Source organism: Dipodomys merriami, unplaced genomic scaffold (genome assembly GCF_024711535.1).
Source record: "Dipodomys merriami isolate MVZ:Mamm:240054 unplaced genomic scaffold, mDipMer1.0.p SCAF_5, whole genome shotgun sequence".
Lineage (NCBI taxonomy): Eukaryota > Metazoa > Chordata > Mammalia > Rodentia > Heteromyidae > Dipodomys > Dipodomys merriami.
In genome coordinates, this window is record NW_027206068.1 from 69,759,451 (window position 1) to 69,787,398 (window position 27,948).

A 27,948-nucleotide genomic window follows, 5' to 3' on the forward strand; every position below is an offset into this window, starting at 1 on the left:
CGAAGGCAGGGTTCAGCCCGAGGGCTCTGGTCCCCAGTTGGACCACCATCATTCCTTCCAACCACAAACCACATTTTTGACACTGCACAGGGTCATGTTAAAATGTGAACTTTAATTGTAAAAATCATTTACTGTAAATATAGTTATATCAACCTCTGCACACAACTTGGTTCAGATATATACAGATATGATATACATAGATGTCATTTATACCACCAAAGCAATTCAAGAAACATTGACTCTTAGCCATATGATTAACCTCAGCTTTCTTCAAGCCTTTAAATTTTCGCCAATAAAGACAGAGAGAAAAAAAAGACCACTGCACCTGTTTATAGTAGCATCCAGGGCAAAACTTCAGAAGTTGCCGACTTCATCACATGAGGTAACAACTTGAAACAAAAATAGATTCAGTTTCTCTTATTGCTTTAACTCTTAGGATGGGATATGACTCAAAATAGGGTTTTTACATTTAAGGCAACCAGGGACATTATGCTGAGCCTTACTTGGAAACAAAAATAGGGAAACAGGGTTTCCAAGGTGACAACTACCTTGTCTTCAGGAAAGATTTATATTCCAGACCTGTACAAAATGTTAGTCAGCAAGTTCTGGGTAAACAAGAGTTCACTCTGTTTACCTCTATGCTCAACCTCTGGTGTCACCCACCCAGGCTAGTCAAACCCAGAACCCCTACGGTCCCCACTCAGGACTGTTCAGGCATGACAGACCCAAACCTTGTTTTCCTAATTTTTTTTATATATTTCATCTTTGCTTCACTCTTCATTTGAATTAAATATACTTCCAACACTGATTACCTCAGTGTGGGTTTTTTGCTTTGTGGGTTATCTCCGTCCAATTTATAATACCCTACTTCATCCACATTCCCCAATTACTCTTAGAAAGCAAATTCAACTCATTTGTCTGAAGAGGCATTTTACCCCAAAGTCAGTAACACTATGCTATCATGGTACTGAATAACCTTTTTGAATTTCGGTCCTCCCAGCTCTTCAAAGTCCATCATCCTCTGCTGAATTTTAAGAATAAATTCTAAAATGAAGAGAGTGGGATTTTATTTACCCATTCTCATTTTTCCCCTGTGCAGCACTAAAAATTTCCCATTCCCTTTCTAAGTTTGCAATGTCATCCAACCACTCTAAAATGTCAGCCTTTTAAAATGAATGGAAGAACTAGCTAGAAAACCACCTCCCGTTCCCGATTCCCTCTAGTTGAACGAGGGGGCCTGCTACTCAGAAGCTCCCCTCCTCTCTTGGGTCCTAGAGTTTCTCTGCAGTTAGTGTTTGTGTGGCATCCTCCTTCCTGGGCCTGTGGATGTGGATGTGGAGCTCTGCCAAGATCACACAGCACAATGTCCTTATTCACATGGAATGCCATGCGAAGCCTCTAAATGTTTCAGCTGCTACCAAAATACAAAACTGCCCATTTCTTCTAGGGTTATAGCTTGGAAATTTTCCATTTCAACACCTTCATACCCAGTTCATCAAGTAGTAACGACGATATAAAAATAAACTTCCACTTCTTGTAAGAAAGACATTAACTTAATTCACAGCCTTTTCCTACAATACTCAGTGCTCCAATAGCTCCTGGGAACCAGAGGTATATTAGTAGTAAAAATGAAATGTTACAGTGACAGTTGATAAAAGGAGTCCTTAACTCCTCCCCTGCCCTACCTGAATCAGTAAAGGGTTTTCCTGAAATGAGAAGGGCAGGGTCTGGGCCTGTCAAGGCGAGACTACGGGGCTGCAGGATACCCCCTCAAATGTAATTACAAGGTGAAGGGAAGAGACAGGACAGCTAGACATGTCCCAGGTTCAGATCCAACTAGCCTGGCAGGGAGCTGGCAGCCCACACAGAGCCACACAGTTCTCCTTATTAATTCTTATCCATTTTAGAACCGTGCTCCCCCTAAGGGAGGTCTGAGGCAAAGCTGCTCATTATTGTGTAATCTTCATCCACACCCACCTTCCATTCCCTCCTTGTCAAGGGTGAGAGCATGTCTCAATCCATTTCCTGGGCTGTGCAGCTTCAAAGGCCAACAGTCCCTCAGGTCCCTGTCTCTTGTCAGAGGTTGATGTCTGCCCTTACAAGGATGATCACTACCCTCTTGTACACCAGGTGCCCCGGGAGAGGTGGCTCGTTTGACCTCGGTGTTTGAAGTGCTTTCAGTATATGAAGACAGATAGCAAGTCCATCTTCCTGGCCACCAAAAGGAAGACAGTGATGTGCCTAGCAATTCACCTTTATCTCCCTTGTAAAACATAGGTAGTTAAATAATGAACCTTCATATATGCCAACAAATGCTATCTTACTTGTGTACAACTCTTAACCGTTCCCATTTTGGTTTCCATGTGATTTATAACAAGGCTGATTTCAAATGCAAGTTCCTGTGCTGAATTACTACTCTTGGTGCATCCATGAACTTGGCTTTTCCTGCCCTTGCCCCACAGAAGACATGGCAGAGTGGATGGAAGGTATGGGATGCAGATCCCTTCCCCATTTACAGTACTCACAAATGACAGGGCCATAATATCCCCAGGAGAGGAGGGCTTCATGTTCAAAGGCAAAGCTAGTGCTAAGCAATGACTTGGCTCAAACTTTGGAGCCCCAATTAGAAGACTCCAAGCCTCATTCACTACTAGAAGGAATGATAACCCCAGTGAGAAAGTCCCTGTCTGCCCTGCAAGGAAGGAGAAGGTGGTCCATAACAAAGTTGTGTTTTTTTTTTTTCCTTTTGTAAACATGTTTCTGAGATGATAGCTAAATCCACAATACAGAGGAGGAAAGAGGAAAATGTATTAGTTGCACAGTTCACATTTCAATGCCCAAACCTATTTATATATTTACATAAAAGTGTCTACCCTGATTAATCAGTGTCGATTCCTGTTTCTATACATATGAATTTCTTCACTCTTGAATTCTGTATCAAGGTGCTACAGTGGAAATACTTTTAACAGTAAAAGGCTAGTACTGAGATAAGAGGCATGGCCCATCCATTGGAAGGTTATTTCTCTCTTTTGGGGACATCTAGCCTGGCTGTGTTCTGGCCACAGACATGGATGAATGTATCAGCTTCTCTTCTGAGAACAGAATTCAGAAGGCAGGAGGCAAGAGAAGAAATTAATCTGTTAACAGCCCAGGATCCTAAGCCAGAGTCCTTAAGTATGCCCCCCCCCAAAAAAAAACCCTCTAAACTACTATACGAACTGATTTTTTTACCTTTAGTTAACAACCGTCCTCTTACCTAAGCTTGTAGTCATCAAGGAACCCAGCCCAAAAGGATGGGCAGGTCGCTACAAGATGCTGCCCAACTTGAAAAACTCATAAGAAAGTGGATATAGTCGTGACTGACAGGAGAAGAGTCCACCCACTCTCCTGCAAGAAGGCATTGCTACACTTGCTGACAAATCCTACACTCCTGGACCCAGTGACCTTAGCATAAGGAAAACACCTCTGCTGAAGAGACAGATGTTCATCATCTGTAAACAGTCTGGTTAACACAACTCAATTTAACCTCAAACAGATCAGATCCTGGCTGGATCCCAAATCCAGTGGATCTGTCTACTCCAGAGGATCTATGGATGAAGGTTCTAGAGAACTCTTGGAGTCCTGGAGAAGAAACTCACAGCTTCTCATCTACCCTGTTTAAATATCTACCACTCCATCCTTGCAAAGTACCCCAGTCATTACAGGAGGATGTATAGCCCTGTAGGGAGACTCAATTGTAAAAAGAATTTGCTTGCAAGCTCTAGGGCAGTGTAGGCCCTGAGGAAGTCACCAGCCAAGCTCCAGAGGTGAGATTCAGAGAAAGAACGTTATACCAAGTAGCTAGCATTCACTGACTTAGAAAAGGGTTTCCAGGCTTCATTCTGTAATTTAGTTTTCAGCTGACCCACAAGCTAGCTCTCTATTCCTTTTGTCCTAGAGCTCATAATTGGTATAAGAAACATACTTTGTGTCACTCTGTGGTCCCTACTTAAGTGAACAGAGAAGACAAAGACTTGCTCTAATGAACAGAAAAAAGGACTTGATCCCAACACTTCTGACCCCTAGACCTTGACCTTCCAAGGTCATCCATCACTTTCTGCCTGTAGGAAGATGAACATGTTAAGGCCACGCTAGACAGACGGTTGTCCTATTCTTGCATGAATCAAGAGACAAGGACATACAGACCGGGCAGGTGGAGTCCACCCCCGTGTTTCCAGATCTCAATGTACTCCTAGTAACACATCTACTAAGACTAAGCCCCAAACCCAGCAGCTCTGAGAGGAAGTACCCTACCAAATGTCCCACCAAAGCAGGGTACAAAACCAAGGCAGTCTCTCTTACCCTTAGGGAAAAAAGAAAATTGCAAAAATTACATTTGTGGGTAAGAAGAAACAGTCTTCCTTTGTGTCAGCTTAGAAAAAACTGAGGCCACTGGAAGCCTGGAGTGCACTCCACCTTCGTGGCTTGCCAGTTCCGTGCCAATCTTCCTATGGACAACAGGGGTTGTCAATGACCAGCATGACGTCAATGCCATAGGCCTCCAGCAAGTCCATGAGAAAGCTCCGGTCTCCTTGCGGGTCCAGGCCCATGCCACGGGCATGCTCTGCTGTCAGAGTTTTGTCCTGACTGGCAGACACTTCCAATAAAGTCTGAAATATCCGGTTGTTTTGCTCCAGGAAAAACCTGTAGTTGCAAGACAGGAGAGGGAGGGAAGAAAAGACAAGAACTCACTAGATAATCCACACAGTTGGAACCCACATTGCTATTTTTAACTGTTTTTTGTTGTTGCTGTTTTGTTTTGTTTTTGGTATGTGCTGGTCCTGGAGCTTGAACTCAGGGCCTGGGCACTGTCCCTTAGCTCTTGCTGCTCAAGGCTGGTGTTCTACCCCTTGAGCCACAGCTCCACTTCCTGCGAGTGACATGAGGAATGTCATTAGCCAGGACAGTTAGCTGCAGGGGTTCAGGGGCCCACAGCTGCGGCCCAGGCTCACTCACAGCACAAACAGGTCCTCTTCACAAGGATTGTAGTCTCCTTCCACTTCCTGAGAGTACAACAGCATCTGCCTGTTGGGAAGAAGATCACCATCAGCCAGCCTGACTACAGGGCCCCAGCCACAGGCTTGTTGGCAGCCCGGCATCTACAATGGGCCACATCTCCCAGGAAGCAGCACAAGGCAGAGCGGGCCTCATGCAGAGGCACAGAGACAGGAAGACTCAAAATCCCAGGTAACTAGGCAATGGCTGCTCTTTCCTAATTGTCCATTCAATAGAGATGGTGGTGATGATACCACATAGCTCACAGGACGACCACATGAAATAACACCTTAGCAAGTTTCTAAGCGGGATTCACATGGTGTAGTGATGTAGAGTTTCAATACATGGTTGTTCCACACACACACACAGACACACACACACACACACACACACACACACAGAGTCATCAGGAGGGTTTCTGGAAGCTACAGCAATTTCCCTTTGCAGAGGTTCAGATTCCAAAGCCTGTCAGAAAGAAATCTCTATGTCTGTCTGCTGCTTTGCAGAGGGTAACGTGGAGGTCGGGTTGCCCTATGCTCGCAGTACCCAGGCAGGCTGTGTACTGTCAGGCAAAGGGGCAGTGGGACAGGCTTTACAGAGACTTCGTGTGGTTCTGAGAAGGTTCAAGAATCCTGGGCTGTTCTCATTGGCCTAGGTGTGGCCCTCGCAGGCCCTGTACCCCAGCTGCCCCTACCTCTGCTCATTCAGTCTCCGGTACTTCTCCCGGTCAGCACTGTTGATCTTCAGCAGGGGCTGCAGATGGTCGTGGTGCGTCTTCACATTCTGGTTATCCACGTAGACATCATAGAGCTCCTGCTTCTCCTCAAATATCTTCTCTGTGGTACCTGCAAACTCGGACCACTGAGAATGCTAGCCTGACCCTGCTGGGGGATCAGGGAGCCCACAAGCCCAGGGGAGGAGTAGGTAGGCTTGGATAAGGGACAGGAGGAGGGGAGGTTTTGTACTCACAGGCCACATAGGACACCTCGACCTCCAGGCTCTCAATGTCAGCTACGTTCACATAGAAGAAAGGTTTGGACTCGGGGATAGTGCCTCCGATGCCTGGCAGGGACACATTGGCCAGGCAGCAGCAGCAGTACACTGGTGGGGAGGGAGGGAAGAAGAGGTGAGAGAAGTATCTGCCCCTCCTCCTCCTCCTCCTCCTCCACTGAAGCCTGCTGGTCAACACCATAAGGAAGCTACGATGGTCCCTGCCCAAACTCCTGCTGACACTTGGTCCCCAATGTCACCGTTCTGAAAGATGACTGGCTTTGAAGAGGGTCACGAGAAGGGGATAATGTGGTTCCATGAGTGCTTATCTAGAGAACAGTTGTAAGGAAGTGAGTCTGGCACTTCTCTCTCACACACACGCCCACTTCTACTCTTCCACCACCAGCCCCTCATCTAGAGCTGTGAAGACACCAGTGCCACACTCTAGAACACATTTCTAGAACCATGAGTCATGTGTGAATTAATTATCCCAGCCTTGGGCATTTTGCTAGAGCAGCTGGAAATGGACTAACAGAGATGCTTGAGGGCTAACAGAAAAGCGTTGGACCATCATGATGCTCCAGGCGCCAGGTATCCCTGGCACTCGGTGGGAAGCTCTTAGGGCCCCTTAGAGAACTTGGGTCTCCTAAAGGCCACATCCACAATGCACCTATCAAATCCAGTAGACGTTTTTCACTCTTTCACTGGTCTTGCTTGGACTTTGACACTTCTGACCTACCCCATTCTCAAGACTGGCCTGCTATAACCCTGCATTCTCTGGTTTCCCCTTTCCAATAGATCTACCTCAGTTTCCCTGTCCTACCAGTGGTCAGTCTATCTCCTGTGCCTGGCACATCACTATTCATCCATCTCATGACTGTCACAAGTCTTAATGTCAACCTCACATCTGCATCTGCATTTTCTACAGAAGCCCTGACCCAGCTATACAAGCACTTGGTATACATCTTCTTGGCAAAAATCTCAGCCAGTGCTCATTCACCATGTCCCACATCAACCCCCTTAAACCAACCCTTTCACCACTTTTTCCGGGTCCTTCATTTTGAGGGCCCACCATCCATGTCATCTCATACTCCTCCCCAGTACCCCTTCATACATGCCAGAGCCTTTACAACTGATCAGACAACCCAATCCATTTATCTCCTAAACACACCCAGAACCATCTTCTCTGCTTTAAACCAGGCCCTTATTTCTCACCAAGCTACTGGTGTGTCAGTCACTAAATCCATTTTTTCATTACCTACAGACTCCACATTCTAAAATACAAATTTAAACTGGGTGCTAGTGGCTCATGCCTGTAATCCTAGCTACTCAGGAGGCTGAGATCTGAGGATCCTGTTCAAAGCCAGCCAGGGCAGAAGGCTGTAAGACTCTTATCTCCAAATAAGCATCATAAAAGCTAGAAGTGGAGCTGTGGCTCAAGTGGTAGAGCACCAGCCTTGAGCACAAAAGCTCAGGGACAGAACCCAGACCCAGATTTCAAGCTCCAGGACCAGGCAAAACAAATAAATAAAACACAAATGTAATCAGCCCACGCTTCAGATTAAAACCCTCAATCTCCTTGATATGACCCAAGCTCTCTCCAACTTGGCCAACAAAGAAAGATGGAAGCAGTTCATGTTCTGTGAATTTGGGAAGAAGCCTGGACAGAGGCTTCTGGTTACCTCGGTAGCACACAACGCCCACTGGCGGGGGAGAAAATATCAAAATGCGCTTTCGAAGTAAGGCGAACTTCCAGAGAATGAGGATCTGCTCTCCGAAGAACTTAATAAACTGAGACATGCAGCCAGCTGGGTGTGTGATCTGCAAACAAAATAAAAAGTGGCCAGGGAAGAAGGAGACAAGCAGGAGTGAGTGACTTCTTTGGAGCTACCAGCTTGGTAGCTCTGGGCATGAGGAAAGCTCTGGGCAGGCCACCACAGCACCACCTTCCCCTCTGCTGGGAATCGGCCAGAGCCCTCCACCCTTCCCACTTCAGTCCATTCAGCTGCACAATGAGCACAGGTTTAACTTGTTTGACCCAGTGCTCCCTTTTTCTCCACCTATACGGAAAGCTAAAATGTCTTAGTAAGAACATACAAATGACTTTCTATAAATAACAGAGATTCTTATCTAATTAAGCCAACCCGTAGCATCTTCAGAATATTGTTCCAAGTCCCCCTTCACCCCACTGCCCAGGACCAAAATCTGATGTTCATTTTTCATACGTAACAAGGCAGTACTTGCCTAGAACCTACACACATCTTCATACACATTCTAAGGCATCCTTAGATGACTGATGATACCTCGTACAATAGAAATGTAGGTCAACAGTTAATATACTGTATTGTTTATGGCTAATGATGGAAATAGTCTGTACAGGTTTGAAATAGATGTGCTTTTTTTTTGGTATTTTTGATGTTCAGTTGGTTGAACTCTGTAGCTGTATGGCAGAGGGTTGAATTCTGTGGCTGTGCTTAAGCCCTTATATAAGCATTATCTTCTTCCTCTCATCAGACTTTGTCTCATCTCAAGCCATATATATTTATATATATTAATATTTATATGAATATATAATTACATAAATTTAATGTATGAATTATAATTATATAAAATTATAGATGATTATAAATTATAATAGTTTATATTAATATCTCAGTAAACATTTACCCATAGTTTTCTATATTCACATATGTATGTGTTCCTATAACTGAGATGATTATGTGACATAATCGTAGGTGTGGTCATATTAACTATAGTTTTCTTCTTCTTGCTACTCTCACACAAAACAGACCCTGTAGAGTTTTCCCACCATCTTCTTATGCTAATTATTATTATACCTCTGCTACTCTATGACTGGCGAATCTGAAAACTGCAAGGAGCTTCTGTTTAGGTTCTTCTAATAAAGGTAGTTACTGGAAACTGAAGGTCATGAGGAAGGGAGGAGAAATTCTCTTCAATGTCTAGTTCCTCTTGGTATTTCTCCCACAGCAGCAGACACCTATGACCCTAGCTCCTAGCTTTGCTTGGCGCTGTCAGCATATTCAGTACAAGCTGAGCTGGGCTGCTACGTAAGTGGCTCTAACAGCAGAAGCACAGGGCTTTCCTCAGCCATCTCAGCCCTGGCTGCACAGAGGCCCCTCCTCCAAGCCCTGTGGTTTTGATGAGGATTTCCCTCTCCCTTCTTGCTCTGCCTTGGTGTGGCAAGAATATCTCTCTCTCTCTCTTTCTCTCTCTCTCTCTCTCTCTCTCTCTCTCTCTCTCTCTCTCTTTCTTTTTTTGGTCGGTTGTGGGGCTTGAACTCTGGGCCTGGGTGCTGTTCCTCAGCTCTTCAGCTCAAGGCTAGTGCTCTACCACTTGAGTCACAGCGCCACTTCCAGTTTTCTGAGTGGGTTATTGGAGATAAGAGTCTCATGGACTTTCTTACCTAGGCTGGCTTTGAACTGTGATCCTCAGATCTCAGCCTCCTGAGTAGCTAGGATGACAGGTGTGAGCCACTAGCGCCTGGCTAAGAATCTCTTTAGACATGACTCTCCATCTTGGTATTTATAGCCTTATGTTATAAATACGTAATCCTCTTTTTCTTGAGTAACTTGCTTCTAACAAAGAGAACATGACTACATTCCAGAACTGTCACTTCTATAATCCAGCTACAAAAGATACTCTCTTCCATCTTACTGGCTTTCATGAAGCAAACTGCCACATGGTTAAAAACTGAGGGCGGCTTCCAACGGCCATCTAGGGTACTAAGGCCTTCAGTTTCATAGCTCTGAAGATATCTGATCCTGACAACGTCCTCAGAAACTTAGAGGTGGATATTTCCCCTGTTGAACCTTCCAATGAGGCCCCAGCCCTGGCTGACACCTGTCTTGTCGTCTCATGAGAGACAATGAAGTCAAGAGCCCTTCTAAGCCTTGTCTGAACTTGTGACTTACAAAAACTGTGAATTTATACATACACACACATATATATATATATATATATATATATATCCGGGTTTAAGTATGTATGGGTTTAAGCTCTTGATCTTGGGGCAATTTATTAGAAAGCAATAGGTGGGTAGAACAGAACAATAGTTACAGTTTGTAACTACTTATATGTATTAGTTACACTACTAATAAATAATATCTATAGTTACGCTAATATCTATTAGTATTTATGTAGAGATTGATAGATAATGAGTACCTTTTTTTCAGCTTTCTCCTTCAGTTTTCTAATTCCTGCATTATCTATTACCCTACATTGAATTAGTCTGAAATACCTAAAATGGTATCTATTTTCCCAATAACATTCTCTGACTTCCTAGGCTTCAAATTCCATGCTTTGGTATCTTAGGTTCTCTTCCATCTGATTTCACTGTACTTTTCTCCTCTTTTCTTTGATGGCCACAGTATTTTAAAGAAAGAGTTAAACAGTTTTATGACCCATGCATATGTCTTTTGCTCTCCTGTGTCCCTACCTGGAAAAGGCAGTGAAGTAATGCAGGAAATGAGCGTTGGTTTTGGCACAAGTCCTGTTTAAATTTAGGTCCCATTTCTTTCTGGCTCTAAGAAATAAAGCAAGTCACTGAACCCTTGATAAGTCTCAATTCTAAATCCCTTAATCTAGAAAACGAGGACTAAAAATCCTTTCCTTCTCTCTAAATTGCTCATGTCTTTTCCCAGTCTGGAGTTGGTATCCCTCACTTTCTAGCTAGCCAAACGCTTCAGGGACCAACTCCTCTTCCTGAATACCTTCTCCCTAAACATGCCTAGTGTTTCTCCAAAAGCCCAAGGTGTCCACTGAAACATCTTGTGACTAGACACAGAGGAGAGGGAAGGAAGGGAAAGAAGATGTATCTCTCCAACAGTTAATATGTGGCTAGGAGTTTTTTTAAAATATTAATAGATATTCTGTGATCAAAAGCAATGTATACAAAATACAAAAATACAAAATAGGACAATATCAAAAAACAAAGAATGCTCATATCTATTCATTAAATCTTTGGCTCAAATGTTTGGCTTTACAATGATAACGCAACTAAGAAAATCAAATCCCCCTTTATCCTCCTAAAATCCATCATAAACTCACCTGTCTTATGTGGTTTTTTTCCTATGATTACAGAAGTGTCTAGAAGGCATGTAATTTGAGATAATTTGCCTTATGTTTCAACTAAACCCAAAGGTTTATGCTATGATCCAATTCTATCAGAAGCAGACTTTTTGCAAGAGTCCTAGACAAAAATTCCTTATCAATTAAAAATAAGTTCATAATCACTATGCACTGATAGCATTCCAGGAGTGTGCGAGAGACTGATGGACCATACCTTCATCTCAGGATACATGTAGCGATGGATGGAAGGCAGCCAATAGACAGGGGGCAGGCTGCTACCTCTCCCGGGGCCAGCATGGAGCACTCCTTTCTTGTCCTCATAGAACGCAGCCAGGTGAGAGTAATGCCCTGGAGTCTCCAGCTGGTGCCTGTGGAAAACACGCACGCGCAGTGAGAACAGCTCCGGTTACAGTGGGTAGCTCACCAGGCCTCATTCCTCCAGGGCTAACCACCTCCAAGTCTGCCTTGCTATCACAGATGATCCTTAGGAAAAGCTCAAATAGGGGCCTCAAACTCCACCACAGCACCATGGAACATGTTTTCTTTCCTGTGGGACATGGACAGAATTAACAGGCTGTGACTAATGTCCATTGTTCTTGCTTTCCAAAGAAAAGAGTCAGCCAATGTCTTTTGATTAATAAGAAATATCCTATAAGAAGGCTCTCTTATAAGAAGATAGATAGAGTGATGGATAGATAGATAGATAGATAGATAGATAGATAGATAGATAGATAGATAGACGGCAAACGTTGTAGATGAGAGTCGAGATGTCAGAAATCAGGATAAATATAAAACACAGATGAGGGGCTGCAAAAATCAAGTCCAGTTAATTTATGTCAAGTCACCCCTGCAGTAAAGAACTCTGCATACACTTGATTTATTTCCTCATGCATCGTTGCACAAGTTTGTCTTTTCATATCAGATCCCTGGACTTTTTAAGCACCAACTTGGGAAATCATCTCTAGTTATGCCTACAAATCTAGACACCACTAAAAAGCGAATTAATTCAAAGGTGCAGTGGGTCAAGCCTGGAACCCTAGCTACTTAGGAGGCAGAAGATGATCCCAGTTCAAGGCTACCCCAGGCAGAAAGCTTGAGACCCCATTCCCAGCCAACAGCTGGGTAAGGTGTTGTATACCTATTTATCTCAACTAAAGCAGAAGTATAAATGAGGAGGATCACAATCCAGGGCAGTCTGAGACAAAAGTGAGACCTTTTCTTGAAATTAACCAGAGCGATATAGTCGGGAGGCATGACTCAGGCAGTCGAGTGCTGGCCTAGCAAAAGCAAAGCCCTGAATTCAAAAACCACAGTATTGCCCTCACCCCCCACACCACAGTTAAATGACAAAGTGGGATAATGCTTTCAACTCATTTCACAAAGAACCAATTCCCACATGATACAGCAAAATCTTACAATTAGTCAGAAAAGGACAGAAATGGTTCACAGAATAGGAAATGCTAATAACTCTGACATCTGTAAAGGAGTTCAAGCTCACTTCCAATAACAAAAATGCGAGCTAAAACTGTAGTGACGTTTTGCTTTTTATCCATCACAATGTTAAATCTAACAGTTTTATTTCAAGTTGGGAATGTGCTGGAACAGATGTCCTCCTGCATTATGGTCATGCATGGAAAATGATTTATTTTGTCCTTCTCCCTCTGGTGGGCTGGAATGCAGACACAGAAGTGATGAGTAGCTTTCAACACTTGCACAAGAACACCTCAAAACACAAATATTCCTAGGTGGTGGAGGAATAAGGAGACGTCGGTTCCCGAATAATTGCATAAAGCACAGAAGACTACTCCCTTGGACCACCTGCCTATCTCTGCACTGTTCCAGGAAAAAGAACCCTTCTATCTTAATTGAGCCATTGCACCTTGAGGGTCTGTGAGTGCTATTTAATCAGAACCCTGATTAACTTATTACTTCCTCACAATTCTTGGCTTTCAAGCCGAGAAAATGTATTGCCCTTTGGGAAGTGAATATTTTTACAGGAATAATTTCTTAAAAGTGTCAGGATCCCAATAAAAATATTCCCGTTTTAAACTCCATAATAATACTTTTGAGATATAAAACTGAAGAAGTGTTTCAAGCACAGAAAAAGACTTGCATGAAGTTGTTCAACGTAATTCCAAAATGCAGAGAAGAAAAATTTAAAGAAATATGCTAAATGCTGAAATGCTCAACTAGAGAAAATAACCATATGAATTTGTGGGATCCTTGCTTTTCTTCTGGTCAACAAAAGCAAAACTACAGTAAATCACCATAATTACCAATCCCATTTTTAGTGTGATATACAGAGTTCTGAGTATTGATATTTGGGAGAAATTTTAATTTTTTGTACATTTATAAGAATCTTTAATAAACATCCCAAGTTTTACAACAACTATGATCAAGGCAGATCACATTTCACAAAAAGTTTTAAAGAATAAAGAGTGTTTTAAATATAGGCTACAGATCTAGGTATGGTGGCAGACACCAGTAATCCCAGAGCTCAGAAATCAGAGGCAGGAGTAGGACTTCAATGCCATCTCAGCTACATAGTTCAACCCTGTCTCAAAAATAAGTAAATAGGCAGGTAGAGAAATACATATGTAAAATAAATGTAGAGGATATAAGAGTTGACATATAGTGTCAATGCCCAGGACACACACACACACACACACACACACACACACACACACACACACAAACACAAACACACACACACACACACTTTTTTTTGAGACAAGGTTTGGCTATGTTTCTATTGATACAAATGGAAAGCCTTAAGTTCCTGGGTTCAAGGACCACTATCACTATCACTACCAAGTACATGGGTGTCAATTACACGATCAGACAAACAGAAAAGAGGTACTGCTATAAGTTAACAATGCTTTCAAGATTAGAGATACATTTCTCCCTCATAACTTAAAATGTAATTAAGTTACTTTCATGATGAAAAATGTAGCAAATAGTTCTGCAGCTTCTGTTAATTATGCTCCTAGCTGGGCTACATCAGTAGCTCATGCCTATAATCCTAGCTACTCAAGAGGCTAAGATCTGAGTATCACAGTTCTAAGCCAGCTCAGGCTGAAAAATCCGGGTGAGACTCTTATCTCCAATTCACCACCAGAAAACTGGAAGTGACAGCACTGTGGCTCAAAGTGGTAGAGCACTAGCCTTGAGCAAAAGAGCTCAGGGACAGTGCTTAGGCCTTGAGTTGAAGGCACATGACCAACAAAAAATATATATGTTTTCCTATTATCCTGGTTAGTACATGACTCTCCCTCCATATCTATCTCTATCTAAATATCCATCTATCTAGATATATATCTGTCAAGAGATCTATGTAGTTATCAACATATAAAGAGATCTCTATAGTTAGACATAAATCTCTAGACATAAGTATCATATATATGATAGATATAGCTCTATTTATGTGTATATGTACTGTACATACAAACAGATAGATCTAGGGCTAAGAGGGTGGCTCAGTGGTAGAATGCTTGCCTTGCATACATGAGGCCCTGGGTTCGATTCCTTGGTATCACATAAGCAGAAAAGGCTGGACATGGCACTGTAGCTCAAGTGGTAGAGCACTAGCCTTGAGCTGAAGAGCTGAGGGACAGTGCCCAGGCCCAGTTCAGGCCCCACAACCAGCAAAAAAAAAAAAAAAAGATAGATCTAAATATATCTGTCTAATCTATCTATGTATCTGTGTATCTGTGTATCTATCTACCTACCTATCTATCTATCTATCTATCTATCTATCTATCTATCTATCTATCTATCTATCTATCTATCTATCTATCTATTCTGAATGTTTGCCTGCTCTGGGACAAGGAGGTAATTATACTGCCTTGGGGTAAACAAAGAAAGACCAAGTACAAGTCAACAAATTACTTAATGAAACAAAAGCAATGACGGCATTAACATAAATAGAAGGCAACATCTCCCCCAGCTTTTGTTGTGGGAGGAAGCATTATTTCCCAAGACACTGGCTGAGAGAAAGGACTACCGCTTGAGGCTTGGCCCAGTGCCTTGGGTGCTCCTGGAGCGGCACCTGTGCATGTGGCACACATCCTTTCTCTCTGGGAGTGCACAGCACAGGCACCAGCTGGCAGACTCTGCCGCAACCCACACAGAACTGAAAGCCACATACCGAACCTGGTTCTCCAAGAAGTGCATGTACCGGTACAGCAGGGTGTAGGAAGGAGAGAGGATACCCACAGACTTCATTCGTGCTCCACGCTCCAGCTCACTTTCCACGGGCATGTTGGCAAAGCAGGCCAGGCCGAAGAATGGTCCCTTTCGAAAATAGCTAAAATAGACCAAATATGTAATCTGACTTGAAATCAGGAAGTGAACATTATTCCCCGCCTCTACAGTGCAATTCAACACAAAACCACTGTGCCCCAGAGCTCCAAATCACAAAGCTCAGCCTTCAACCACTCACACTCACAGAGGAGAGACAGCCAAGATTTGAACATGCCAGAAGTTTCCAGCTGAGGCTCCTCAGCGAGATCCGGCTGTGGTCTCCAGCAAGTTTGGCTAGATGCTTGTGCGGATACATCCTCTCCTGATCTACAAGTACTAACTTGGCCAGGAAAACCAGAAACTTGGGCCCTTAGAAACCAGCAGTCTGCTTCCATAGCGTAAATCATGATGATTCCTCTCTTACTTTGTGAACCTCTGAAAATTTCAACACAGCTGCCATTTTACTTCTCCTTTCTCATACTTTTACATTTCAAGATTTCGTCCCAACGAGGAGATTATGCTAATCAATTACTCTTCAAGTCTTTTCATTTGTTCCCCCTCACAAAACTCATAAAGCATCAATTACATAGGACTGAAAATTGGCCCTACTTAAAGCTAGAATTGCACATCTTCGCCCATACATGTTTCAAGTTATTCCACTATGAGCTCTCACAGGAGAGCTGTATCCTCTCTCAGCAAGTCAGAGAACACCTGTGGTAGGAAGTATACACTGCCAGGGTATCATGAAACCCTCCGGGAACTTAATGAAAACTAGCACTCTTCTTGCTGGAAAATTGATAGAACACAAAATGGCATACATATTTCCCGATCCTTTACACACACTACCTGAAGGCCTCTTAATAATTTGTGTTCGGGCTCTGGCAAAAGTGAGGGGAGAGAGGAAGAGGTGCAATAAGAAGATCTGGAAGCTGGGCAGGAAAGTCTGTGAGACTCTTATCTCCAATAAAAACCACTAGAAAACCGGAAGTGGCGCTTTAGCTCCAGCGGTAGAGCCCTCGCCTTGAGCTGAAGAGCACAGGGACAGCGCTCAAGCCCAGAGTTCAAGCCCCACGACTGACCAAAAAAAAAAAAAAAAGAAGAAGAAGATGATCTGGGTTCAGAAGAACTTACATGAAATCAGATTGAATTTTATGGGACCCACTGGCCATAGACTTGAACTCCACACCTTCAAGGTCAATGTCTTGAGGTAAGCACCATTCTACCATGTTTCCTGTGGGAAGGAGAGTATGCGAGTTAAAAGAAGCAAAATCATTCAAAGAAAAGAGCTGAGTGCTGACCACACATGACTTCTCAAACATGTACTGCGGACACAGCCTGACTCACGACCAGTGAGATGCACAAGGGCTCATCTGATCCGTTGCCCTGTGAGTTCCTCCAGAGGATGCTCAAGCAGGAGAAGAACTTGCTTCCTGTTTCAAGCAACCCTCTTCTTTAGTCAACTGCCTTTGTTCTGCCATCTTCTGGGCCATGACAGGTCTCCCCTCCTTACCTTACTCTCTAAATGTGTGATTTTACCCTTCTGTTCCTTTCCATCATCTTATATTCTTACCCAAATCTCTTCAGATTCTTGTCTCTTCTCACTTTCTTATAGCTTATCATGATTTTAACAAATCCTCAAACTTAAAAAAAAATCCATTTTCATTGACCTCTTTAAGGTATGCGCTTTAAAAAAACAAACAAATCTTCTCCTCGTCTTCCTTGGTTTCTCAGAAAGAGAGTGCTGTTTTGGCTCTTTCCTTACTTCTCTGATCAATATGGTTTTGGCTTCCTCCCACATTAACCTCTCCCCAAATGTGACCATTCCTCAATGGCCAGCCAGCAGCGCTTTGCCTCCAACCTTTTAGAACTCAGTCACTCATGGCAAATGTCTCAGTCTCCACTGAGATTTGATGATCCCAAGCAGATGAGGGTTTGGAATAGAGGTAAACAAGGTGGCAGAGCAGCAGTGAGAGTTCAGGGACATGAATGCTATGATGGAAAATAAAGCAGAAATTTAGAATCCAGTGATGACCGGCCTCTGCCAGACTGAAGGAAGGACAGACTGCACAATCAGCAGGGTAACGTACCGGACAGAGAGAGCGCTACGGAACGAGCTCTATGCTTTTCACAAATATTTGAAGATTTTCAACATGGAACACCTGTGAGATTTTATTTTTGAGCCAATTTATTAATCCTGTAAATCCTAAGTTTTCTAGACATTAAGAATGTCACCTGTAATTGCCACTATGGTGTGTTCAGATAGTTACGCAGGGCATCAGAGAACACACAAGCCAGTCTTAAAACGTAGCAGACATCACAGAGAACCACCCCACCCCACAGCCACCAGCCCAAGGCACTTGCTAAGAGAGGAGAGGAATTACAACTCCAACCAAAAAATAGATTTAGCAAAAAGTATGCAAATGTAAATTTGCATAAATTTTATAATTTTTATAAAATAGAAAGGCTATATGGATGTTGTATTACTACTCAGTAAAAAGAGGAAGCTTAGGAATAAAAGTTATTAATTTTTTTGGTCAGTCCTGGGGCTTGAACTCAGGACATGGGCACTATGTTCTATCATTTGAGCCACGGTGCCACGTATGGCTTTTTCCAAGCAGTTTATTGGAGATAAGAGTCTCATGGACTTTTCTGCCCAGGTTGCCTTTGAACCACAAACCTTACATCTCAGCTTCCTGAGTAGCTAGGATTACAGGCATGAGCCACTGGTGCCAGGCTTAAAAGTTGTTTTATTGTTATTATTATTATTATTCACGATCATGGGGCTTGAACTCAGGGCCTGGGCACTATCCCTGAGCTCTTTTTGCTCAAGGCTAGTGCTCTACCACTTTGAGCCACAGTGCCACTTCTGGCTTTTGAGTAGCTAATTGGAGATAAGAGTCTCACAGGAACTTTTCTGCTTCAAATCGCCATTCTCAGATCTTAACCTCCTGAATAGCTAGGATTGCAGGTAGGTAGAATTGCATCAAGTTCCCCTACATTCCAGTTTTTTCTTCCTACCATCCATATACAACACTTCCATACTCTGGTGGACTTTTTCCTTATTGAATGAATGAGGGCAGATGGAAAACTTACTGAACTCAATCAGCTCAATCTTCCTTCATCCTTACAAAAAAGCTGGTTCTGCTACTGTGTACCAAAGCAAAACCCACACACGGGTTTCTGTGCACACGGCACGCTCACCATCGTGGCAACATGTGGGCAATACAGAAAGAAGAAAGCCTCAGAGCCATGATGGTACTCAGTAAGCTCAGTCTCCTTCTCACCAAACCATCTGCATCACCAAGGGCCCAGTGCTTTGCTTCCCCACCCCATTTCTTACGAGGTTCAACTGGTTCTAACTTTCTTTCCCTCAGTCCAGCCTGTCTACAATTACTCAATAACTTGTGAAGCATTCATTTTCCTGGCTTTTGAATTCCCATATAGTAAAGGATGCAAATTATAACAACAAATTTACCCAAGTGAATGTAGCTGTGTAATGAACCCCCAGTTCAAGAGTAGCAAAGAGCATCATTGGCAACAGAAGGCCTCATCAGAACCATCCACCTGCTTCCAGGCCCTTCCTCCCCCCACCGCCCCCAGTCACTTGTACTCTCTGGCCAATGACTTTGGAAACCACGCAATAGCTTTAATATTTTTTTTTGAAATTTCTACAAATGGAATCTACTTTACTTTTCTGTCTTCTTTTTCTCAAATATTTCTGCAACATGCATCATGTTGATGTATTAGCAATACCTTGCTCATCTATTACTTCTATCATGAGAACATAGCGCTTTGTCTACCTAAGTGGAGCTTCCCATTTAGATTCATTTCAATTTAAAGCCATTGCCATTAGCACTGCCTTCAACATCTCTGGACTGCTTGCCTGAAGAACACAAGTATCAATGCTTGGTAATGCACTGACCTGCCTAGGCTGAACTGCACTTCTCAGAATTCTCTTCCTCGTACGCTCCCAGTTGAAATGTGGAAGGTGGATGTGAAGCAGTAGCCTTGTTGGGCTTACATCTGGAAGATCTGTGGGCAGCAGTCTTGTCTGGTTTACATTTGGAAGATCCATGCTGCTGGGCCATCAGGAAGCCCTCCTGTGTTACCACCTATCCATCCACAAGCTCACCCTCAGAGGCAAGGGGTGGCAGCAAGGTCTGGCAATGCTAGAGCTACCTCCCCCTGGATCTTCCTTCAGCTAAACTAGCTGTGCGTGCAATTCCATACAGAAGGACACTGGCTTCTTTCACAGGACATTTCTACCACTGTGGGTAAGGACAGATTACTCCATGTCCTCTTGAGTTTTAGCTCTTCTCCTTCCTAACTCCACCCACTTCCTCTTCCATACCAGTCTGCCAAGCAGACTTCAAGTTCCACCATCAGATGCAAAGACATCATTGCCTTATATAGATTACCTAATGTCTACAAGTTATGTAAGATCAAGTCGTGCAGTAACTGCTTTTGTGCCTTCCCTAGCTGTTCTGTTTTTCTGGTTGAACCTTGACTGACAGACACCCACACATTTCTGTTGACCACATCCCTAGGAGGAGAACAGCTTTACAGACTATGTTTACATCACCGAAAATGAACAACCCTTTGGTGATTCTAAAGCTTATGTTCATGGGGCTTCTGCAAAAGGAAAATGTGAAAAACAAAAAAAGGACAAATTCTCCTAAGTTGAACAAAGGTAAGTATATTCTTTCATTGCAAGACTTCTTAGAGACTTTAATATGCCACCGCAGATGGTGAATTTGAAATCCATTCTAAAGTGCTTCACGTTTTCCGGACTCATTTGGCCCCTACCTCTTTTCTTTAGGAACAGTGTGGGGGGAGGGGGAAAAGGAGGGAGTGGGAGGGGTACTGGGGCTCAATTAATCCCTTGATGGATTACTAATCAGAAGGTTTTATTGGGAGGTAGAGAAAGGCAGGATTGGGATCTGGCTGGAGGAAACCAGTAGCTTGGGGGCTACTACAGCTTGGGGACTATAGCTGGCCCTGTTCCTTCTCCTTCTGATCCCTGACCAGCATGAAGTCAGTTGCTTTGCTTGCTGCACCAGCACCATTCCAGCCAGGATGGACTGACTTCTCTCAATCAAAACCAATCTCTCTCATCCTTCAGTAGCAAATAGGTGAAAGAGCTGAACAGACACTTCATCAGAGAGATATGTGGATGGAACAGAAGCACATGAAATGATATTCAGCATCACCTCATCAAGGCACTGCAAACTAAAGCAAGAATTAAATGCCACCACACACCCATTCAGTACTAAGCTAAAATCCCAAACACCAGAGACGCCCAGTGGAGATGAGCACTGGAGTCAAAATTCTCATTTGTTGCTGGTGGGAGTGGCTCAATCACTTGGAAAGGTATTTGGGTAGTTTCCAACAAAATTCAACATACTCATATCATATGACCGAGAAATTGTCTTCCTTTGTATTTATGCGAATGAGTTGAAAACACGTGTCCACCCAGAGACCTGCACGTACACATTTACAGCACTATAGTACTTTTGTTCGTAGATGAGCCAACTATATTATTACAATAAAACACTAGTGTGCACTAACAAGAAATACACTATTGAGCCATAGCAAGGCATGGAGGCGCTCCAGGAAAAATTATTCACTGAGAAGAAGACATACCATATGATTCTAACTATGTGACATTCTGGAAAAGGGCAGACATTATAGATACGATGAAGGGATCGGCTGGGAGGAGGGGATAAACAGGTTGAACACTGGGTGAATTTTACGACAGTGAAACTGTTTATTGTTGTTATGATAAATTTATAGTATTTATGACTTTTTCAAACCCACAGAATACAGTTCGTATTTGCTTACATACAATGTCAATCATCAGATATGCAGGGAATGCAGAAAACCAAACAGCAGAATAAAGCCAAGAAGGAATATGCAAAATGCAGCGGCCACGTTGATTCTCTTCCTGCTACTTCAGGTCATTCGTGTGTTATAAGCCCCTGCTAAGAACATCTAGTGTTACACCACCTTTCAGTCTGATCACAGAGGGCCCTTCTTCTGTAATTTCATTATAATTCAAACTCAACCCTTGCCACACTCCTGCCTATGGACAAACCCCATGTTTATACACATCTGCAAAACTGCCCTGCCTTCTTTTCCTGTCAGGTTTTTTTTTTTAACTTGTGTTATTGACAGGTTTTGAGGGCTGTGCTCAGCACTCCATTTTTCTTGTGAGTCTTATTATTTTCACCACATTGATATTTCATGGTGGAGAACTTCAGAACACATATTTAATGTTACAGGGGAACTAAGGGTATAAGCATCAAGCCTATGTGACAAAATGTCAACAGATGGGGGATCTCTGTGAAGATGATATTCAGGTTCTCATGGACCACTCTTTCAAAGTTTCTAAGTTTTAATAAGCCTCAACATACAAAATTAGGAAAACAACTGAAATGCTAGAGATGTAAAGGGCTAAAAAGAAAGAAAAAAAAAGATGTAAAGGACTTAAAAAAACAGAGAGAACAAAACCAAGAAATAATAGAATGTGAAATGTGTCAAAGCTATTAGGATGACTTGAGGACATACATCTATAGGATTGTTGTAAATTGAAAGCCTGTTTACACATGGAATTTGTAGAGGTTTAAAAGAAAGTGATTTTGCAAAAGTAGCAATATTTAAATGCCAAGGGAAAAAAATAACCCTTACACTGAGAGCTACCTCTCCTGGGCTCAATATTGCCACTCTATCCTCTTGTTTTTCTAGTAGCCTGTCCACATTCTTAGCCAGGGAGCTAGAGCCTAGTAGTCAGCAAGGGGAATCAATAACAAAAGACCCTTGACCTTTTTCCTCTACCCTGCTCTCCTCTGGTTACGAGCCCTTCCTCTTCTTGGGCCACATCCTGTACCTATCACAGGTACCTGTAGGCTACACCCAGCCTCTTCTACAGAGGTAGCTTCTGAGGAGTTTACACAACCACAGGAGAATAAATATGGCAATGTACAGTGTATATATTCAGCTGGTCATTCAGTAAATATTGGTGGAGCAAAACTTGGCAGCACCATGCTGGATGCTGAGCTCACAGAAAAACAAATACAACCATCTTTCACAGAACTTAGACTAAGAGACTCAGGCTGACAGCTCAATGAGCAAGTGAAGCCAGAGGGCTATGTGTGTGCAGATAATCTGAACTCGCCCAGCCACTGTTCCAAAGGTCAGCCTAGGGGCTTCCTGTGTGTGCAGAAGGCCTCCCAAGTAGATGTTTTAGAAGCTTTGGGACTGAGATAGAGACGGTCTCACCTACAGAAAGTCTGCCTCTGCCTTGCCTCTCTTCTGCTGAAATGTTCTTTCTTGCTGAAATGATCTTAATCCCTGGCACTCTAGATTTGCCAAGCATCATTTCCTAGGGAGAACAGATCTTAGCTGCTGCTGCTGCCCATTGGAAAGATCAGCTCAAAATGTTTAAAATGATGAAAAACAACAATGATCTGGAACCCAAACAATCTCTGTCTGATGGGAAACCAGGCTCCTCCCTCTTGATGGGTGACTTCAGTCACACACTTCCTCTTCCTGAATGCTGAGGTGACTGACTGCCAGCTACATATTCTTACAGCTGCTTCTGGCCTAAGGTCAGATGGAAGTTTACAGCAGGAACCTTCTCCAACAGGTGCGTTCATGTTTACTCTTTCCATCCATCGGCTTCCTCCCATTACACAGATACCTTAATTCTAGACAGGAAGCAAAGGGACTCCTGGCTCAGAAATAAAGTGAAGAATCCAGCTGTATTATCACTGGCACCCACAAGTTTCCTTTTCAGAACCACCTCTCCTCCTCACAACCACCGAATTCCAGAAATAGAAGGAACTTCAGAAGAGTGTTTGGTCCCCACCCCAAGTAGCCTGTATCAATTGACTTTGGTTTGAAAACTAATCTCAAAACCACCCTGGGATGAGAGCACAGCCAGGCAAAGGGAGAAGGAAGCAGGATGAACAGCTTTGAGTCAGGCAGAGATCAGTCCTGGCGATTTCAAGGCAGCCATATGTCAACTGATGGCTGAATTCCAATGCCTTAATTTTACACAGAAAAACAACCTTCTAGTTAGCAGAATCCATCTACTTTCTCCGTTGCTGATCCCACTGTTCTTTGAATCTGCTTTTCATCATTACACTGAAGACTGTTGGAAGAATCAGAGGCAAAGTTCTCCAAGCACAGTTCCTGGCACGCAGAAAGAGGCAGATGGGTATTATAATGAATTCCTCTTTTTTCTTGGTCGATTTTGTTGTTGGTCGTGGGGCTTGAACTCTGGGCCTAGGTGCTGTCCCTGAGCTCTTCAGCTCAAGGTGAGAGTTCTACCACTTGAGCTAAAGTGTCACTTCCTGTTTTCTGGTGGCTAATTAGAGATAAGAGTCTCATGCACTTTCCTGACTGGGCTGGCTTTGAACTGGACCTTCAGATCTCAGCCTCTCCAGTAGCTAGGATTACAGGCGTGAGCCACCAGCACCCGGTATCTTGGTTGATTTTTAAGACAAGAAACTGAATTCACAACAGATGGCTACAAACTGACTTTGCTCTGCAAACCACAAGCAAGGTGAAGCAGCAACCCAACAAAGATTCTGCCAGTGTGGGATTAATCGAATCAACCACAATTGTATTTCTGCCAATCTTGACACCTTATAGAGAAGGCAGAGGAAGGACAGTGACAGAATTAATCTTTCCAGACCTTTATGGTGGACATCAGAATTGGCTTTCCTTTTACCTCCCTGTGAGCTGGGCTTTCTCAAAACAGCTCTGTACATCTCCAAATTTTCCCATTCACATTCCACTTTATCAAACCCCCCCCCCCCACATGGCTGGTGCCCTTTATGTTCTGAAAGGAATCAGCTGATATGGGCAACACTCCAGGTTATGCCTTAGCACCAGCCCTCACCCCAATCTCACTTAGTCTCTCCACTCTCTTTGTTGTTAATAAGGCTTATAGTTCCTTGATTGTATGGGGGAAATCTATAGAAATTAAAATTAGTATGTAGAGACCAAGGGGAGGAGCCACATTGTCCAAAAAGAAATGTACTCTTTACCTGACTTATATAACTGTGACCCCTCTGTATAATACCTTTATAACAACACTAAAAAATTAGTATGTAAGATTGATTTTAAATATACCCACTTGATATAAGCATAGGGGCATTCCGACACATTACATTAAATTGTTGTTTGGATGTAGTTGGGGCTACTGGCCAAGGGAGAACAGGTCAGGGTTCATTTCTAGTCAGGAAGAGTGAACAAAGAAGCACATTGAAAAACTCACATGATGATGTGCCCCGCAACCATCTCCCTCACCCTCCAAGTCATACCAATAAAATACACAGCATAGGAATCTCCCCTGGACACCATAAGATAACTCTACTTCAAATGTAGTAGTGAAGAGTGAACACAAACACACACATAAAGAAATGGCACAAAGGGGTAGCTTCAGAGGTGACCAGACACTGCAGGTACAAGGCTTCCTTCATTGGCCCAAGCTCCACCTCAGTCCTCAATTATACTGGAGAGCCAGAGCCTACACTATGATTCCTTATCACTTAATTAAGCAGAGGAAAGAAACTTTTTACTAAGAACAAATATAAAATTAAAGTCAGCTCTTAAATTGTGTGGCTGAACACAATAAATAAATAAATAAGTTAAGCAATATTCTGCCAACCTCTTCTACCCAGCATGCAGTGTTTGCATCTGGGCCTGGCTTCAATAGCAGCTTTGTGGCCCAGATGGCCAGCACCATCATCCCATAGCTCCTAGCTGGGGGGAGGGGGAGGGAGAAGAGGAGGGAGGGAGAAGGGGAAAGAGAAAAGGAAGGAGAAAAAGACAGGGAGGGAGAGACAGAGGGGAAGAGGTTGGGGGAGGGGGAGAATGTAAGAGTGAACATATGTACAAGGAACCTCACCTTGAACTTGAAGCCCTAGTCTTCACAGCATATGTAGATCCAATAACCGTAAGCTCAATGTCATGAATTCAATAAAAATAATTTCTCTTTCTCTACAAAAAAATCCAGCCTAGCTTCCTAAAATTTGTATTTAAAATGCAAAATAATTATTCTTATTCCTATTCATCAATAAAAGAACCAGTGAGCACATTCCTATACACACACACACACACACACACACACACACACACACACACACACACACACACACACACACACACACACACACACACACACACACACACACACACACAGGACTCACTTCTCCTTCATCCACTTACTTATACAAGTGCCAAGCTATGAATTCCTCCCCCATTCATTCCCTCTCAAGGTCTCTCCACCCCATCTCCCCATTCCTCCTTTTCTCTATCTCTGTGTCTACCTCTATTTCTCATTTAGACACATGTTGACACACAATAACCTACAATGTTCATGAAATGCTCATGGTCTGGGCAGAAAGTTACTGGAAAGTGGGAGACTGAGGACACAGGTAGGGCTGTGGCTAGGAGAGAGAAAGTGTAGAAGAGCTCATCCTAGGTGGTAACTTTAGTATTTGTTGCTTTTGACAAGGAAGCAATGTTCACTTTACTACTTTGGGTATTACTGGGTAAGAAACGAAAAGAAGTCTAGGGGGACATATATCAAATAAAAACGAAGAGCATTATCTGCCTTAAGAGGGTCCTCAATCAAATGGAGAGCAACCAACACCCTTCATGAGTTAAGAAAGAAAAAAATTAAGAAAGAAAGCAAGGAGAGGGGGAGGGAGGAAGGGAAGAAAGGCAAGAAGGGCAAGAGAGAAAGAGAGGAAGGGAGGAAAGGAGGAAGGGAGGAATGGGGGAAGGGACAGAGGGTGGGAGGGAGATTTCTGGAGGTGCTACCTGTAGAAGGGTTTGGCACTATACCTTTAAAATTTGGCTTCATTTGCACAATGCATGCACATTTACATATGGATATGTGAGCATAGTAGTTGTGATGTTGGTATGTAAAATTCATTTCTTATGGTGAGTCAAAGTTTGAAGTTTGAAAGCTCCTGGCATTCAATGGGGCAAAAGTGTGAGGATTCAGAAAGGCCAGGGTTCTGGGCACAAACCCTGTCCCGGGAAAGAGCGGCTTCAGTGCCTGTGTCTTGTCGAGCATCCTGGACCAAAATTACATCTCTTTATCTGGGAACTAACACCTTGTTTTTAAAAAATCACATCTGCACCCCCTTCTCCAAATCCTAAGCCCTTTTCCTCCCACCCCACCCCTGCCCTCATGGTTGAAGATCTTCCAATATCCCCTCGCCAAATACACCAGTGACAGACAAGACCCATTTGGGTGTCCTTAAGCCCTGGGGTCCTGACCGCCCCCCCCCCAACTTGGCACATCGCCCTAGAGGCCCAGAACCACTGCAGCGCCTCTCAATGCACCCCTGCGTCTAGCAGCGGCAGATCCACTCATTCACTTTGCATCCCCCGTGGTCGCCACCCCCACAACGGGAAGGGGCGGGCCAGAAAAACTTGTGCTACCACATTAACTCTCTCCTTTCACCGAGCTTCTGCAGAAACCCCTCAGCCCCGTTCCTGAATGCTCCCGAAAGGAATTCCTAAAAAAGGGGGGGACAGAGAGGGGAGAGAGAGGCGGGGGAGGGGAGGAGAGGGGAGAGGGAGGGAGGAGGGGGGGAGGGAGAGAGAGAACCAGCCAGAGAGAAAGTGAACTTGGCCGCTAGGAAAGTTGTCTAGTGGGAGGGAAGGCGGGCACGCGGGGCCCTGCGAGGTCGGCCCGGGGGTCTGGGGGTCTCCGAAGGCGTTCTCGGCGGGGGGTGGGGGGTGGAGCTCCCCTCTTTCCCACGAGAAAAGCCCTCCGGCCACCGAGGAGAGAAGGAAAACAAAAGCCCCGCGCCGGCAGCAGCCGCCCGCCGGATCCCCCGCCCCGAAGCCGGGCGGGCTGGAGCGGGGCGCGCGGTGCCAGGGAGCCGCCAGCCGCGGCGGCGGGACGGGCTGCGGGGTCGGCGGGGCCGGGAACAAAGCCGCCCCGGGGTCCGCTGCCGGCGGGACGCGCCGAGACCTCCCGGGCACTGCGCCGGGACGCGATCCGGGAGAGAGGGGGGCGGAGGAGGCGGTGCAGGTGTGTGGGTGCGGGTGCGCGCGCAGCCAGCTCCCCCCCCCCGCTTTCCCAGGTTCCCCCCCCTCCCGTCTCCGAGAGAGGGGGGAGGGCGCCCAACCCGCTCCCCGCACCCTCGGCCCCGCAGCGGTCCTCACCCGAGCGGGGATCGAAGGTGACCACAAACACGGCCACCACCTGGTCCTCCTCCACGTCGCCCAGCTCCAGGCGCCCGGGCTGCAGCAGCACCTCGCGGGGAGCGGGCTCCGCGGGCTCGCGGCCCCGCAGCGGCTCCGCGGCCGGCCGGGCGCCCCCGCCGCCCGCCCGGGCCCAGCCTCCCGCCGGCAGCTCCGGGGCCTGCGGCGGAGACACGCCGGGGCCCTCGGCCCAGCGCAGCAGCGGCGCCGCGTCTCCCTGCTCCACCATGGCGAGGCGAGGCGGAGCCGCCGGGCGCGAGGGGCGGGGCCGCGGGCGCAGGGCTGCGGGGCCCGGGGGTAGCGGGGCGCGGCGGGACCGAGGGGCCGCGGAGCGCGGGGCTGCGGGGCGCCCTCTTCGCC

General features: G+C 44.7%; 1 protein-coding gene across 1 annotated transcript; it reads right to left on the bottom strand.

Annotated features, from left to right (window-relative positions):
• Nucleotides 1–92: 92 nt before the first annotated feature.
• Dennd11 (DENN domain containing 11) lies at nucleotides 93–27,817 on the bottom strand. The gene is made up of 9 exons (XM_069996917.1): nucleotides 27,550–27,817; nucleotides 16,486–16,585; nucleotides 15,260–15,418; nucleotides 11,327–11,480; nucleotides 7,707–7,845; nucleotides 6,004–6,135; nucleotides 5,729–5,879; nucleotides 4,996–5,064; nucleotides 93–4,683 (listed from the first exon to the last, which is right to left on the bottom strand). The coding sequence occupies exons 1-9, from the start codon at nucleotides 27,815–27,817 to the stop codon at nucleotides 4,488–4,490; spliced, it is 1,368 nt and encodes a 455-aa protein (XP_069853018.1). The 3' UTR covers nucleotides 93–4,487.
• Between the last annotated feature and the right edge of the window lie 131 nt (nucleotides 27,818–27,948).

Bases quoted from the DNA above. Each gene is read 5' to 3' on its own strand.
- Dennd11 (XM_069996917.1), bottom strand. From the start codon at position 27,817: ATGGTGGAGCAGGGAGACGCGGCGCCGCTGCTGCGCTGGGCCGAGGGC. The intron at 16,586-27,549 runs GTGAGGACCGCT...TCCTTCCCACAG, and splicing joins CACCTTCGATCCCCGCTCGG to GAAACATGGTAGAATGGTGC. The intron at 11,481-15,259 runs GTATGTGGCTTT...TGTTTTCCACAG, and splicing joins TTCTTGGAGAACCAGGTTCG to GCACCAGCTGGAGACTCCAG.